General features: G+C 36.5%; 1 protein-coding gene across 1 annotated transcript in view; it reads left to right on the top strand.

The window, feature by feature from the left end:
• LOC131439498 (paramyosin, long form) overlaps positions 1-11,914 on the top strand; it is a 55,409-nt gene extending 43,495 nt beyond the window's left edge. The window contains exons 7-10 of the mRNA XM_058610587.1: positions 9,864-10,383; positions 10,449-10,544; positions 10,605-10,886; positions 10,949-11,914. Coding sequence (XP_058466570.1) covers positions 9,864-10,383; positions 10,449-10,544; positions 10,605-10,886; positions 10,949-11,158 — 1,108 coding nt within the window. The 3' untranslated portion in view covers positions 11,159-11,914. The remainder of the gene's footprint in view (positions 1-9,863; positions 10,384-10,448; positions 10,545-10,604; positions 10,887-10,948) is intronic.
• The last annotated feature ends 614 nt before the right edge of the window (positions 11,915-12,528 follow it).

Below are 12,528 nucleotides of genomic sequence, written 5' to 3'. Positions count from 1 at the left end.
GTGAGTACTCAAAAACATGCTTATGCCTCGTTGTGACCACATTTTTCAGTTTATGATACATGTATTTGTAAGCGTCAGATATAATATCGGTTAATATTGAAGAGTTTTTTCATAATTATCAAAATTTGGCATATGACATTCAGTACTCTGCAACTGATTTGAATCATTACAGTCGCCTCATCGCTAAGAATAACGACATGAAAGATTTTTTCCATCTCATCTGGATTCATCTGAGTAGCAGATTTTTAAGTCGGATGTTCCACTCTGTAAATCAGAACCATCAAATAAAAAAATAGTAATATTGGTATCCTTCACTAAAACAATTTTATGACACAAAAATTAGGTTAGATGTTTAATTGGCCTCTCGGTACAAAAAGCAACCAAGCCCTGTGTGTAGGAGTGTGAATCAAACCCGCGTGAAATGCTATATTCAGCGCCCACTTTTTCTGTTATAAATAGGGTTGTTATACCAACAGTCATCTTATTAGTAAAGTCACCACGTTATTTTGCGAATTACACGACTTTCAGTCAGTCAGAATTTCTATAAAATCAAGTACAACTTCTTCGCTTCTCCTGTAGGAAGCAATATCTCAGAAAAATTAGTTGGACAAAAGTGCAATATTGCTGCTATGATGACGCTAACATTCGAAACTAATGCATTCATGCTCGTCTTTCCCTTTGAACCAATGCGTCGAACAGTGATAGTAGATCTTCTCCGACCAAAATCGACGACGGTCCGAGGTGTTATTGAAACCTATTGACGCTGCGATTAAGATAGGTTAGGAGATTGAAGGTACCAATCTTTCTCCGGACAGGACCAACCTAGAGGACTACAATGTGGAATCCGGCGTCAAAAAACATCCAAGAATAGATCCACTGGGTTCCGGCTTCCATGTCGTAAAATGCCGCCATTGAAAGATTTTCTTACTTTCAGTTATCAGATCTTTCCAATGTTTCAAATCTGGAGCCAATTTTTCACTAACCATCACATCGTTCAACAAAACAAAATTTGTTATTATTATTTATTCTAAATTATTCAAGAGAATACATTCTTGTATATTTCTTTGAGTTTGTAACAATAGTTTCATCTGGAAAAAGTCTTTTTCTCACTTTATGTTATCTCTCATCTTTCAAGACTATAAATTGAACTTAAGAATTAATAGAAGAGAAAGTAAACAGAGGAAAACTGTCAGTTGCAGATGTGGCCTTTTGAACGTCTCAGCAATAATTTGTGCGAGTGTGCTCAATGCGAGATTCTTGCAGCCATCTAGTCCAACAATTTTTAATTACATGCTTGACATTTATGATTTTCACAAGTGCCAGGAAATATAAAGATCGAAATCTGTTGAAACGGAAGGTTAAGTGCTACTATATACTGTAGTATTATCACATTATGTTTGTGTGAAAGCCGGAATGAAAAGCAGTAGGTACCGAATCTTTGAAACATGTCAATTTATTCGTATTCACGTGCTCCAGTTGTGTCTGTAACATTACCCACTCGTCTTTTTCATTAGAAACAGTGTTTCATCAACACTCGAAATTCTTTTTCCTCCATAGTAGAAGTAGTGTCACTGAAAGCACAATAGCTAACACACAAATGAACCGAATGTCATGAAATTTCTAAAAATGATATCTGAAAGATGTAAAGGGATTTTCAATTTGAATCTGTCGGACCGAGGACTTATTGACCGATATTTTAGAAAGTTTGAGCAAAAGTATATTTGAAAGCATTTAATAAGAAATCCGACAAACAATTCTTTCCTTACTAAAATGTCGTAAGGGGACAATTTTGAACAATCAAAAACTCTCATTGCTCAGAAATAAGTTAATCTACAAGATTTAGATGTCAATATCCAGTAACGAAATTGGGTAAAAATAGATACTTCCGTACAAATCTAAAATTCTTATTCTTCTTCATTTACTGGTTGGCACCTCACCTCACTGAAGATGGCGCTGATTTGTGGCACAGTAACTCGATCAAGATATAATATCTAAATTATTTATTTTTTTAATATTTTAACTACAAACGCGACCAATCAGCACTTACTACAAAAACCTATTTTTGTTATAAACTTGTTACGGTTTGTTGATTGGGACTTTCTTTTTACTGGACTTCTAGCAAAAACTTCGCTGTGTTGCAACCACAGACTAACAGACATGACAGTATGAGTAAATTCTTATAAAAATAATTCCACCTATATTGTACTGCGCGAACTATTTACTATCGGTACACCCCTTGTGTTATGTAAAAGTTTTTTTAACTAGTTGGTTTCCCCTCGTTTATCAACACCGATCAGCTGCTACCTGATCCCTGATGATCAGGGATACCTGATTACATCATAATATTTGAAAATGAATCGTCACAATAAATTATTAGATTACGTTGATAATATATTTAACTTTTTTAGCGATGTTGGAGCGTAATTTGTTTTTCTCAACGTTGTTCATCTAGACTAATTTTGATTGTGTTGGTAATTTTCACCCGAAATTAAGTGGCGGCAGCAAGTAGATATTCTAACACAACAGGTTCGATTTTGTATTGCGTTGGAGGATGTGAAGTAGGCACAATTCTGTATATAGTTTTGGCAATATGTATTAAATCCGTATCCTGCATGAAATTCTCATGGACGTATACAAATCAATACATTACAGGTAATTCTGTATGAATCGTAACTCTGTTGGTAAATGAAAAAAATAAACACAGCTCAGATGACAGACAGGATGTTTTTGTTAGGGTAACGTAGCGCCACCATGACATATGCGAGTACTGTCCCAAATAGAGGAATATTCGAAATGACCGTTAAAATGATTAAAGAATCTAATTTGAGTGTCCTGTCTGTTATTCTGTGTTGCAACCTCCATTTTTCACCACCAAAGTTGCAATTTGTCAGTTAACACTTGCTGGAGCGCCCTATCCTTGTCACCGGGTTGGTACTATGAAAATGACTGTCAAATGTTTCAATTTGTCAGTTGCACGCTAGCATCATGTGCAAAGCATTTGATCTATCACTGCTTGTAGAACACATGAAATTCATGAAAATAAACAATCAACTCATTAAATGAGTGTAAAAACTGTTGATATTTAGTGGAAATCATGCTATATTTATATGAAATGCACTTAAAAACGATTGTTACCTCTAGATTCTATATACATTTCCTGTGAATGTCACATTATTTTCCATATAGATTTCAATTGAAACAGAGTTGACCGATTCAAGTATTTTGCACATACATTTGTGCTGTACTCATTCCCACTAGAAATTGAAGTGTTTCACATGTGTAGTTTCACACAGTGTCGATTCAATAGCAAAACAAATCACATCCAAAGGAAAAACACATCAAAGCTAAGTGAAAAATAATCTAATCTGGCATCTTAGTGAATTTGCACATGAAATCTTAAAACAAATCGCTTTGGTTATGTATTGATATGAAAAAGCTTATGAAGTGGTGTTTACATAGGAATCGATCAGACCCTGTCAGCTTGGAGTGAAATCAATCTTCAGTCCAGCAACGCCACCGCACGGCATCACATTCAACATATCATGTCAATTGTATGGGCGCGCAGTGTTGCTATTTTGGCGCGCACGAATTTGACATTTCTCTCCCCTACTTCTATGTACGAGATTCGTACGAGGCACCATGCTCGCTGAAAAGGATGTTGCCAGGATGTTCGTGAAATGTGAGAGCTGGATATCTTGTTGATATGATGTCTTTGAATATACTCAATCAAAGACAGGCGACTCTCTTTTTGTATTCTCTCTCATTCTTTGTTTTTGTTTCAGTTATAGAGGTTTTAACCTTAAGGTCATTCGCCACTTCGGTCAGAAAAGTTTTACGACCCTATATGCGGGATTTGGAATCGAACCCAGGTGGGCTGCGTGAAAGGCATCGACTATCCCATCACGCTATACCCGTCCCCTCTCTCATTCTTCTACTCCCTGTTGAAGTAGAAAAAAATAAAAATAAATCTATAAAGTTCATCATTCTTTGTAAAAAGTCATCGGACTTGAAGTTTATTGGAGTAAATGAACATAATTTAATTTTTATGCTATCCGTTTATTAATCAGTCACATAACAGGCAGGAGAAATGAGGATAACATCAATTGCTTCGGTAATCAATGAGCGTTTTGACGGGCGAAATATCGAGAGAATTTTAGGTTTGAGTAACTGACTTCCAGACACTCAATACATGGTCCTATATAGAGCCAGGTCGGCAGCTGTCCATGTTACATAAGCTTTATAGTACAATGTTGCTAGTTGATAGTGACAGATATCAGCTCTGTTCACCAGGGGAACGAGTATAGCGTGATGGGTTAGTCAATGCCATCAACGCAGTGTACCTGGGATCTGTCCCCAACCCCACACATAAGGTCAGAAAGCTTTCCTGATACGAAGAGGCGCATGACCTTAAGGTTAAAAACTCGTTAAAAAAATCAGAGTCGGACCGGCCTAGTGCGGGTTGATATTTGAAAGCGATGAGGAATTGTTGACAGTTTGTTGGTTTCGAATGAAACTGTTAGCGACTGTCAATTATACGAAAATTGTACTTGTTTTCTTATTTATTCTTAGTGGCATTACCTCACTTGAGACGGCGTCGGCTATAACTCGTTGATAATTTTAATATTCCAATAAACTTTCACTTTCTAACGGTAGAAGCTTTCTTCTTCCTTCTTGTTGGTGTCACCTCACTTGAGATGACACCGGTTGATGGCACAGCAACTTGGGCTATATTACAGTTAACTTTCGTGCCAGTGCTCACCCCTTGAAAGATTCACCGGGTGTCCCGGTAGCAGAGATGCTAGATATTTTCCTAAAAAAACTGTATTAACCTCAATGAAAAATCTGTATTTATCTTTATTCACTATAAAATCGAAATTTTTATAGTGCAATATTATTCCAACATTTTATTGTTTTATAATAAGAAATTCAATAAGTGTTCATAATTTTTGTCTCAATCTACAACGGCAAGATTAAATGTTTCCAATTTTACATCAACAATCAGAATCAACAAGATATTATTTCAATTTCATATACTTTCAAAATGTTGACTTGGTAAATTGCTGTGGGATCTCAGCGTTCAACTTCACATACCAACACCATTTTAAGATTTTCAGATCAACTCGTGCTTCTTCCAATGATTACGAAACTTTTATCTCGTCACTGCTACCAAAGAGAGCTCAGACGAAAATGAAATCGATTTGTTCCTTCCAATTTTTTTGTTAAATCTGTATAAATCTTTACTGAGTTTTAAAATCTGTACAAAATCTGTATTCTGCATAAAATCTGTATGCGCATGTATGGCATCTCTCCCCGTAGAAGCTTTGCAGAGTTGAATCTAGCAACATTTTGTTTCTTTTATGAACTTTTACAAGTAGAGATGCCAGACATTATCACATAAAATCTGTATGACCCTATTTAAAAAATCTGTATTTACTAACAAGACGAAATTTCTACCAAGAAATGATGTTAAGCGAATTTTAATGTTATTCCGATACATTATATAATTAGAATAAGGAAATTCAATGAGCATTCATACACAGAAAGAAATTATGAATTTTACAGGTGACATAATTCTACAAACGATACAATTCATAACTACTTAACTTCTCAAATGACGCAATATTCCATTCGCAAAGAAATTTACTAGCTCAGAGTGTAATTTGCACTCGGCTAGCAAATGAGACTCTACGAATTTATATGCCCGATTTACCAGTCAAGCAGATATGTGCTTCTGTGGCTCTCTCGACTAACTGGTGTGCTTTGTGATCTAATGTTTTCGGTTCAAGTCGCGTTGTTGCTGTCGATCTTTTGATTTTTATTCCATTCCTTTTAAAACCATGTAATTTTCAAATCACACAATTTTATATGTACTTGAATATAAATTTGTGTGAAATATGACGCTCCATTTATGTGCATCTGATAAGATGTAAAATCACAAGTATTTTTCGAACTGTGTAGTTCATATCACAATATTTTACATTTTCATATTTCACGCGTACGAGAAAATACAACGACGAAATTGTATATTTGTGAATTTTTATCAATAAAGTTATCGGAATCACTAAAAATTGAATGAAGTTTGACAATGAAGTTTCATAATGCGGTGGCTTTTATGAATATCAGTTCTAATTTGTCGACCCTGGTGGGCCGTTCAATGCAAAGGGGGTTGGTCTCACAAGACAGTTGTCATATGTTCGAGTCCTGAGATGGAAGGATGTTTTTGATAGGGTAATCAGTAGGATCGTAGAACATGCAATCATTCTTAACGCTAAGAATTGTCTGTTGAAACAGAAAGGCCAAATTCCACAAAAGGAATGTAATACGAGGATTTTGCTTTTTCTAATTTGTCTAAAGTTTTAAATATAATATAAGTTTAATTTAATGCTGATCATCAAGTATCTATTTTATTTTGTAATATGTCCATTCATCAAGCATTCATCTCGTCACTGCTCCCAAAACTAATAAGACAGTTCCGACGAAAATATTAGATTTGTTTTGCCTACTTCTAATAAAATCTGTATAAATCTGTGCTAAGTTTAAGAAACCTGTATAAAATCTGTATTCTGTATGGGATTTGAAAATGTATGTAAAATTTAAAATTCTATATAATACAGATAAGTCTGTATAAATGGCAGTGGCGTATCTAGGGGGGTTGAAGGGAGCATTCGCCTCGGGCCCAACGTTTATTTTGAGTACGGCAAATCAATCCTTGGGACCTTCTTTTTTGCTCACAAAATTGATCCTTCCAGAGATGGAATTGAGGAAACTTTTATTTTTTTGGTCACTAAACCAACGATTGGGGCGTTTTGCCTTTACTTTATTACTCTATTTGGAAGATCAATACATTTTTGCATGCGATTGATCCAGTTTCTGAAACACTTTTCCCGCTCCGAAGATAACATTTTCCAAACATCTACCGCTTCTTCAGGCGTCGAACACTCTTGACCAGGCAATTCGTTTTTTGACATTTGGGAATAAGAAGATCGCATTGAGGATTTTATTTGGGTTATATAGCGAATTAATTGGATTTTATGAACGTTCAGAACAATTTACTCTACGATGCTGTTGTCAAATTTGACGTATTGAAATAAGTGTTGTCGTGACTCAAAACTTCTCGAGAATACAACGTACAAACTAAATAGTTTCCTAGAGTATTTTTTTAAGACACAGAGGTTCGAAACAACACGTGGAAAAATATGTTGTGATATCAGCCTGGTTCAGAAACAAAACAAGCTCCTGATACCAACAATCCAAGTGTAGATGAATGAACAACATCATAAGAGAAACAAATTATATTTCAAAGCGGCTCATACACGTTCAGTTTTCCAAGTATAGTTCAAATAAACCTTGGACGGAATAAATAACTGAACGATTATAAGAACTGAGCGTGTGTGGCGTCAGGTCAGTTTTGCGTTTTGTCTCCATGTCAGTTTGATCAGTTTTTTTTCATGGAGGTACATTATTCTGATTATAACAAAAAATAACGGACTGAACGATTAACTGAAGAACTGTCAGTTTTTTTAATGAAACTGAGCTCAAGAGCTTCAGTAAAAAAAACCAGACGTTTGGCCGGATGAACTCTTCAGTCACTTCAGTTAATCGTTTAGTCATGACGTCACACACGAAAAACTGTCCGGAAAACTGAACGTGTATGTGCCTCTTAAATGATTTGGGTCAGGCCTTCCTGTGTGAGGGTGCACACAGTTTGTGCAGCGACGTGATTTTGAGGACGCACAAGTGTCCGCATCTTCCTGGATTAAAGCATTCATATTAATAGAGCAAACGATTAGTTATTAAAATCATTCCCAAAATCGCGTTCACACTGATGGTAACCTTAGGCAGCTTTACAGGTTTGGAGTTTTGTGGAGTTCATTCTGTTTGTGCACAGTACATAAACGGTTCAAACGAATGCTTTTTTTACATAATGGAAAATAAACCTCCCGCCTAACCAAAAGTTCGGCTGAATGGGACTGATTTGGCTTAAGCATCCCGTTTCTTTAATTAATCATCCACACTTGAAAATTCGCGCGACGCAACAAAACGAATTTCTAAGCTGATTCTAGAACACAATATTCAGCTTCTATGCAGCAAGACAGTGGATGGTTTAAGTAATTCTGGAACTTCTGGTTGCTTGGGCTACAACAACTAATAACCAGGTATCGATTAATTTCGAAAAGATGGATTCTAGTCCAATTAAGGTTTAAAATATCGACAATATATGTAAATTATTGAATTTATTGAAGAACTTCTAAGCGGTATCATTGATTATATTAGAACGAAAGTAAAATTCAATCTCTTCGCTACATAGAAAATATAGAAAAAGAAAGTTTACATCCAAAAAGGAACCAAACTATTCGAAAAAAATCATCAATCAATTTTCCAACTAACTTCTACTTCTACTCATATTCTCTTTCTGTCATTTGAATTAAATCGGAATTCTAATGATCACTTGCGACATCAACAAATTTACACTGAATCCAAAATATACCCTGATTGGACTGTGGCAGTTTGCCAAGCTGATCATTCAAATGTTGACACACAGTTCATTTTCGAGCCTGTATATCAGTTTTCTGTTTGTAGATACTTAGTTAATCCTCTTTAGATTCAGAAAAAGTTATAATATTTCAAAATACTTATGATAACCACAAACAAGCAAGACACAAATTTCTCTCATTTTTCAAGCATATATTTTTACACACTAAATGTTTACATCTTGTTGGGAAGCCCATATGAAATTGGTTGTCTGTATGATTCATAATTAAGGTACCGTTAACTTTCAGTGACATATACGTCATGCCATGGCCAACTTTTCTACTAAAAAAAAATCAATATGCTACTACCGACTAGATCGGCTGTACATCACAATCCGTTGAATTTAGTCGAGGAATAAGTAAAAAATTGAAATTACTATTGGTATAATTACCTTGTCAAAAAGAAAAAAGCAAAGTTTCTTTCACATTAAATGTCATTCGGTAAACACAGCCAAAAATTTTCAATTAAAGTGTGTACTTGAACAGTTGAATTCCATGAAACTCATAAATTGAAATGTCAGGGAATCAACCACAGTAAAAAATCAAACATCGAACAGATATACTTTCATGATGTTTTCCAACCACAAATTATAACACTTCAATGTCAATCTCATTTCAAGCGAGCGCATTCTAACGTTCGCATCGCACATGAAAAATGTACTCTTACCGATTGTTCAGTCTAACAAGTGAATCTAAAGAATTTTCTCTCTTGGTTCAGTTGTTGACAGGCTTCAACGTTTATAAAAAGACATAGCTGAGGTTGTTTCCCAGATCGTGCCAGGATCTAAATTTTTGTTTGCTCCCATGAGTTATTTGCCATACCTTGAAGTTTGTTTTTAAACGGTAATTTCTTTATTTCTTTTCTTCCCATTTCTACCAAGTGAAAATCTATCACCCACATAAAATATTTGTAAAATATTAATCAGACTCATTTGTCACTGTCTTTCAACATCAGTTGAGTTCGTCTTATTGTTAACGTAAGCTCGCACCCCTTTGCTCAAAAAGAAATTAATTTTTAGAATAAAATGCATCTTCAATGTGATTCGAGAATAAACAAATCAAACATAAGTAAGTACAGATTCGATCATCGAAGCACATGACTCACTAGTGCAGCTGATGTCACGTTCACAATATTAAAACAAATGTACTAGAATCCGAAAAATCTACGCACGAATCAAGAGTGGCTTGATCAAACGCTCGGTCAAGCGTCCTTTAACCTAGCAGTAAGCGACGAAAGTTGATGCTCTCGCTATTTTTAACCGAAGCGTGTTGACAGAGGCATATCCACAATGACTAATCGAGTATTTCCCATTGTTTCTTCCTCTTGCGTAGCAAGCAAACCAGCATTGAAATCGAGCAGCTAAATGCCCGCGTTGTTGAAGCCGAAACCAAGCTCAAGAGCGAGGTGCAGCGCATCAAGAAGAAGCTGCAGATCCAGATTACCGAGCTGGAAATGTCTCTGGATGTTGCCAACCACACCAACATTGAGCTACAGAAAACTATCAAGAAACAATCGGCTCAGCTGACCGAAATCACAGCCCACTACGAAGAGATTCAACGCCAACTGCACTCGACGGTCGATCAGTACGGTATCGCTCAACGCCGCATCCAATCGCTATCCGGCGAATTGGAGGAAATTCGCATCAATTACGATGCTTCTCTACGCTCGAAACGCCAGGTTGAGGTTCAGCTGGAAGAAGCCACCTCCCGCATCAATGAGCTCGTGGTTAGCAACGCCAACTATTCTTCGCTCAGAGCCAAGTTGGAGCAGGAGCTCCAAACTATTGCCAGTGATTATGAAGAGGTGTCTCGTGAGCTGCGTGTCAGTGATGAGCGCTACCAGAAAGTCCAAGTATGTAGTCGTGTAACTTTTCAAATCTTAAACATGATCAATAATGAAGTATAACCTTCAATTAGGTTGAGCTTAAGCACACTGTTGAACTGCTCCACGAAGAACAGGAAAGAATTGTTAAGATTGAAACTATCAAGAAGTCCTTGGAAGTCGAAGTTAAGGTACGATATTTTGCTGCGTTTCCGTTCGTTCAGATTTAATTGCGTTCTATTCCCCGACAGCAACTTTCAATTCGTCTTGAAGAGGTTGAAGTTAATGCAGTTGCCGGAAGCCGTCGTATCATTAGCAAACTGGAGGCCCGTCTGCGAGACATCGAATCCGAACTTGAAGGTGAGAGAATGAAGCACTCGGAAACCATCAAAATTCTGCGCAAGAAGGAGCGTTCCGTCAAGGAGGTGTACATTCAGATTGAGGAAGATCAGAAAAATATCCAAATCTTGCAAGACGCTCTGGAGAAGGCCAACCAGAAGATTGCTGCCTACAAGCGTCAACTAGTAGAACAGGTATCTTTTCGGAAAATTTCACTCGATATTGAACCAGTATCAATATTGGCTAATGTTTTCAGGAACAATCGTCCCAGCAATGTGTCACCAAAGTGCGCCGTTTCCAACGTGAGCTGGAAGCCGCCGAGGATCGTGCTGATGTGGCTGAGAGCAATCTGAATTTGGTTCGTGCCAAGCACCGCACTTTCGTCACCACCTCGACAGTGCCTGGATCGCAGGTCTATCTGGTTCAAGAAACCACCAGAACCATCAACGAGACGACATCATCCTAAATCGATGGAGGAAGAAAAGTTGTAGGCCATCCAAGCCATGTGATCCAACAACATCCGGAAGATAAAGGCGAAGCGCACCAAATGATCTTTCACTTTTGTTATAATTATGTTTCCGTTTGTCCTATGTTTAGATCTTTAATTTTCATCGATGTTTTTATTTGTTCTTCTTGGTTCTATGTATTATTTGTTTCTCTCTCGCTTTATCACCCAAAACCGTTGTTGTAGCAATGATAATCTCTTTATAACAACATTAGCCACCATACAAAAGCAGATGGCACTAGTCACACACAGAGACAAGGTCACCAGACGGAGAAATGTGAATCTCTTGCAACGAAAAAAGAAATGAAAATAAACAACCGCAAACTTATTTATCGAATACTCTTACTAGATGAAGGAAATGGAATCAATATACAAAATGGGTGCCTTGGGAACGAGAAACAATGAGTAAACCATCTTTTCCCATGAAATTTATTCTAAAGAAAAGGCTTTGGAATCAGTTTAAATTCATTATATTACTTTTTATATTATAATTCTTTGTAATAAATAAATATTATAAACAGAAACACAAGAAGATAGTGAAACGAATCAGAATGAGAAATTGTCCTTGTAGCTTTCATATATATATAGTAATCAAATTATATAAGACACACTGTTCATTTCATGCGTTGACACATAATTTATTGGAGTGAATGGCGAATAGTGTAAGCATTGAAACAGAGAGCTATAAATGTAATAAAAAATAAGTAAAAACAATAATTTTACTACCGAAAATTACTTTCTAAAACTGTTCAAATCCTTGTTGGGTGCATCTTCTAATGAAAGTTTATTGAAACTCCATCCGTATAAAAAGTCCGTTGTCTAAAAAACTTGGAGACAAACTAGATTATTTAATAGGAAGTGGGAAAAGTGTTAGGGGAAAGTATTATAAAGCGTCCCTGCTGGCTAAAACTCCCCCTTCTAAATAAAAGTTTTATCACTAACAATATCTTTTCGTAGGGTCTTTCTGCTATGCAAGTTTGGCAGTTGTCGTCTGTTGGAAAATATGACAAAAAAAACTGAAAATATCATTAGGCAGCTTTTCGATGTAAAATTTTGCTTCGTTTAAATAAGCATTTTATCCGTATAAAACGTCTAGTGGTCGGTTGCTACTTATACCGTTTTCGTTTATTGATCAGAGCAGCCCGAAAGCTGACCCAGAGTCGCCCAAACAACGTTTGATATGTTTGTTTTAGCAACCTGATGTCGCTCTAGATCGGACTCCAATCGCGTAGTTTCGCTCTGAAAATTTTCTCGGGTCGCACCACGCATCCAGCCAGTTTGTTTATTTTTTCTTTTTTTCACGAGTTGTTGTTTAGGGCGCGTACCACGTG

This window comes from Malaya genurostris, chromosome 3 (genome assembly GCF_030247185.1).
Source record: "Malaya genurostris strain Urasoe2022 chromosome 3, Malgen_1.1, whole genome shotgun sequence".
NCBI lineage: Eukaryota > Metazoa > Arthropoda > Insecta > Diptera > Culicidae > Malaya > Malaya genurostris.
This window is presented reverse-complemented; position numbering and strand designations above follow the sequence as displayed.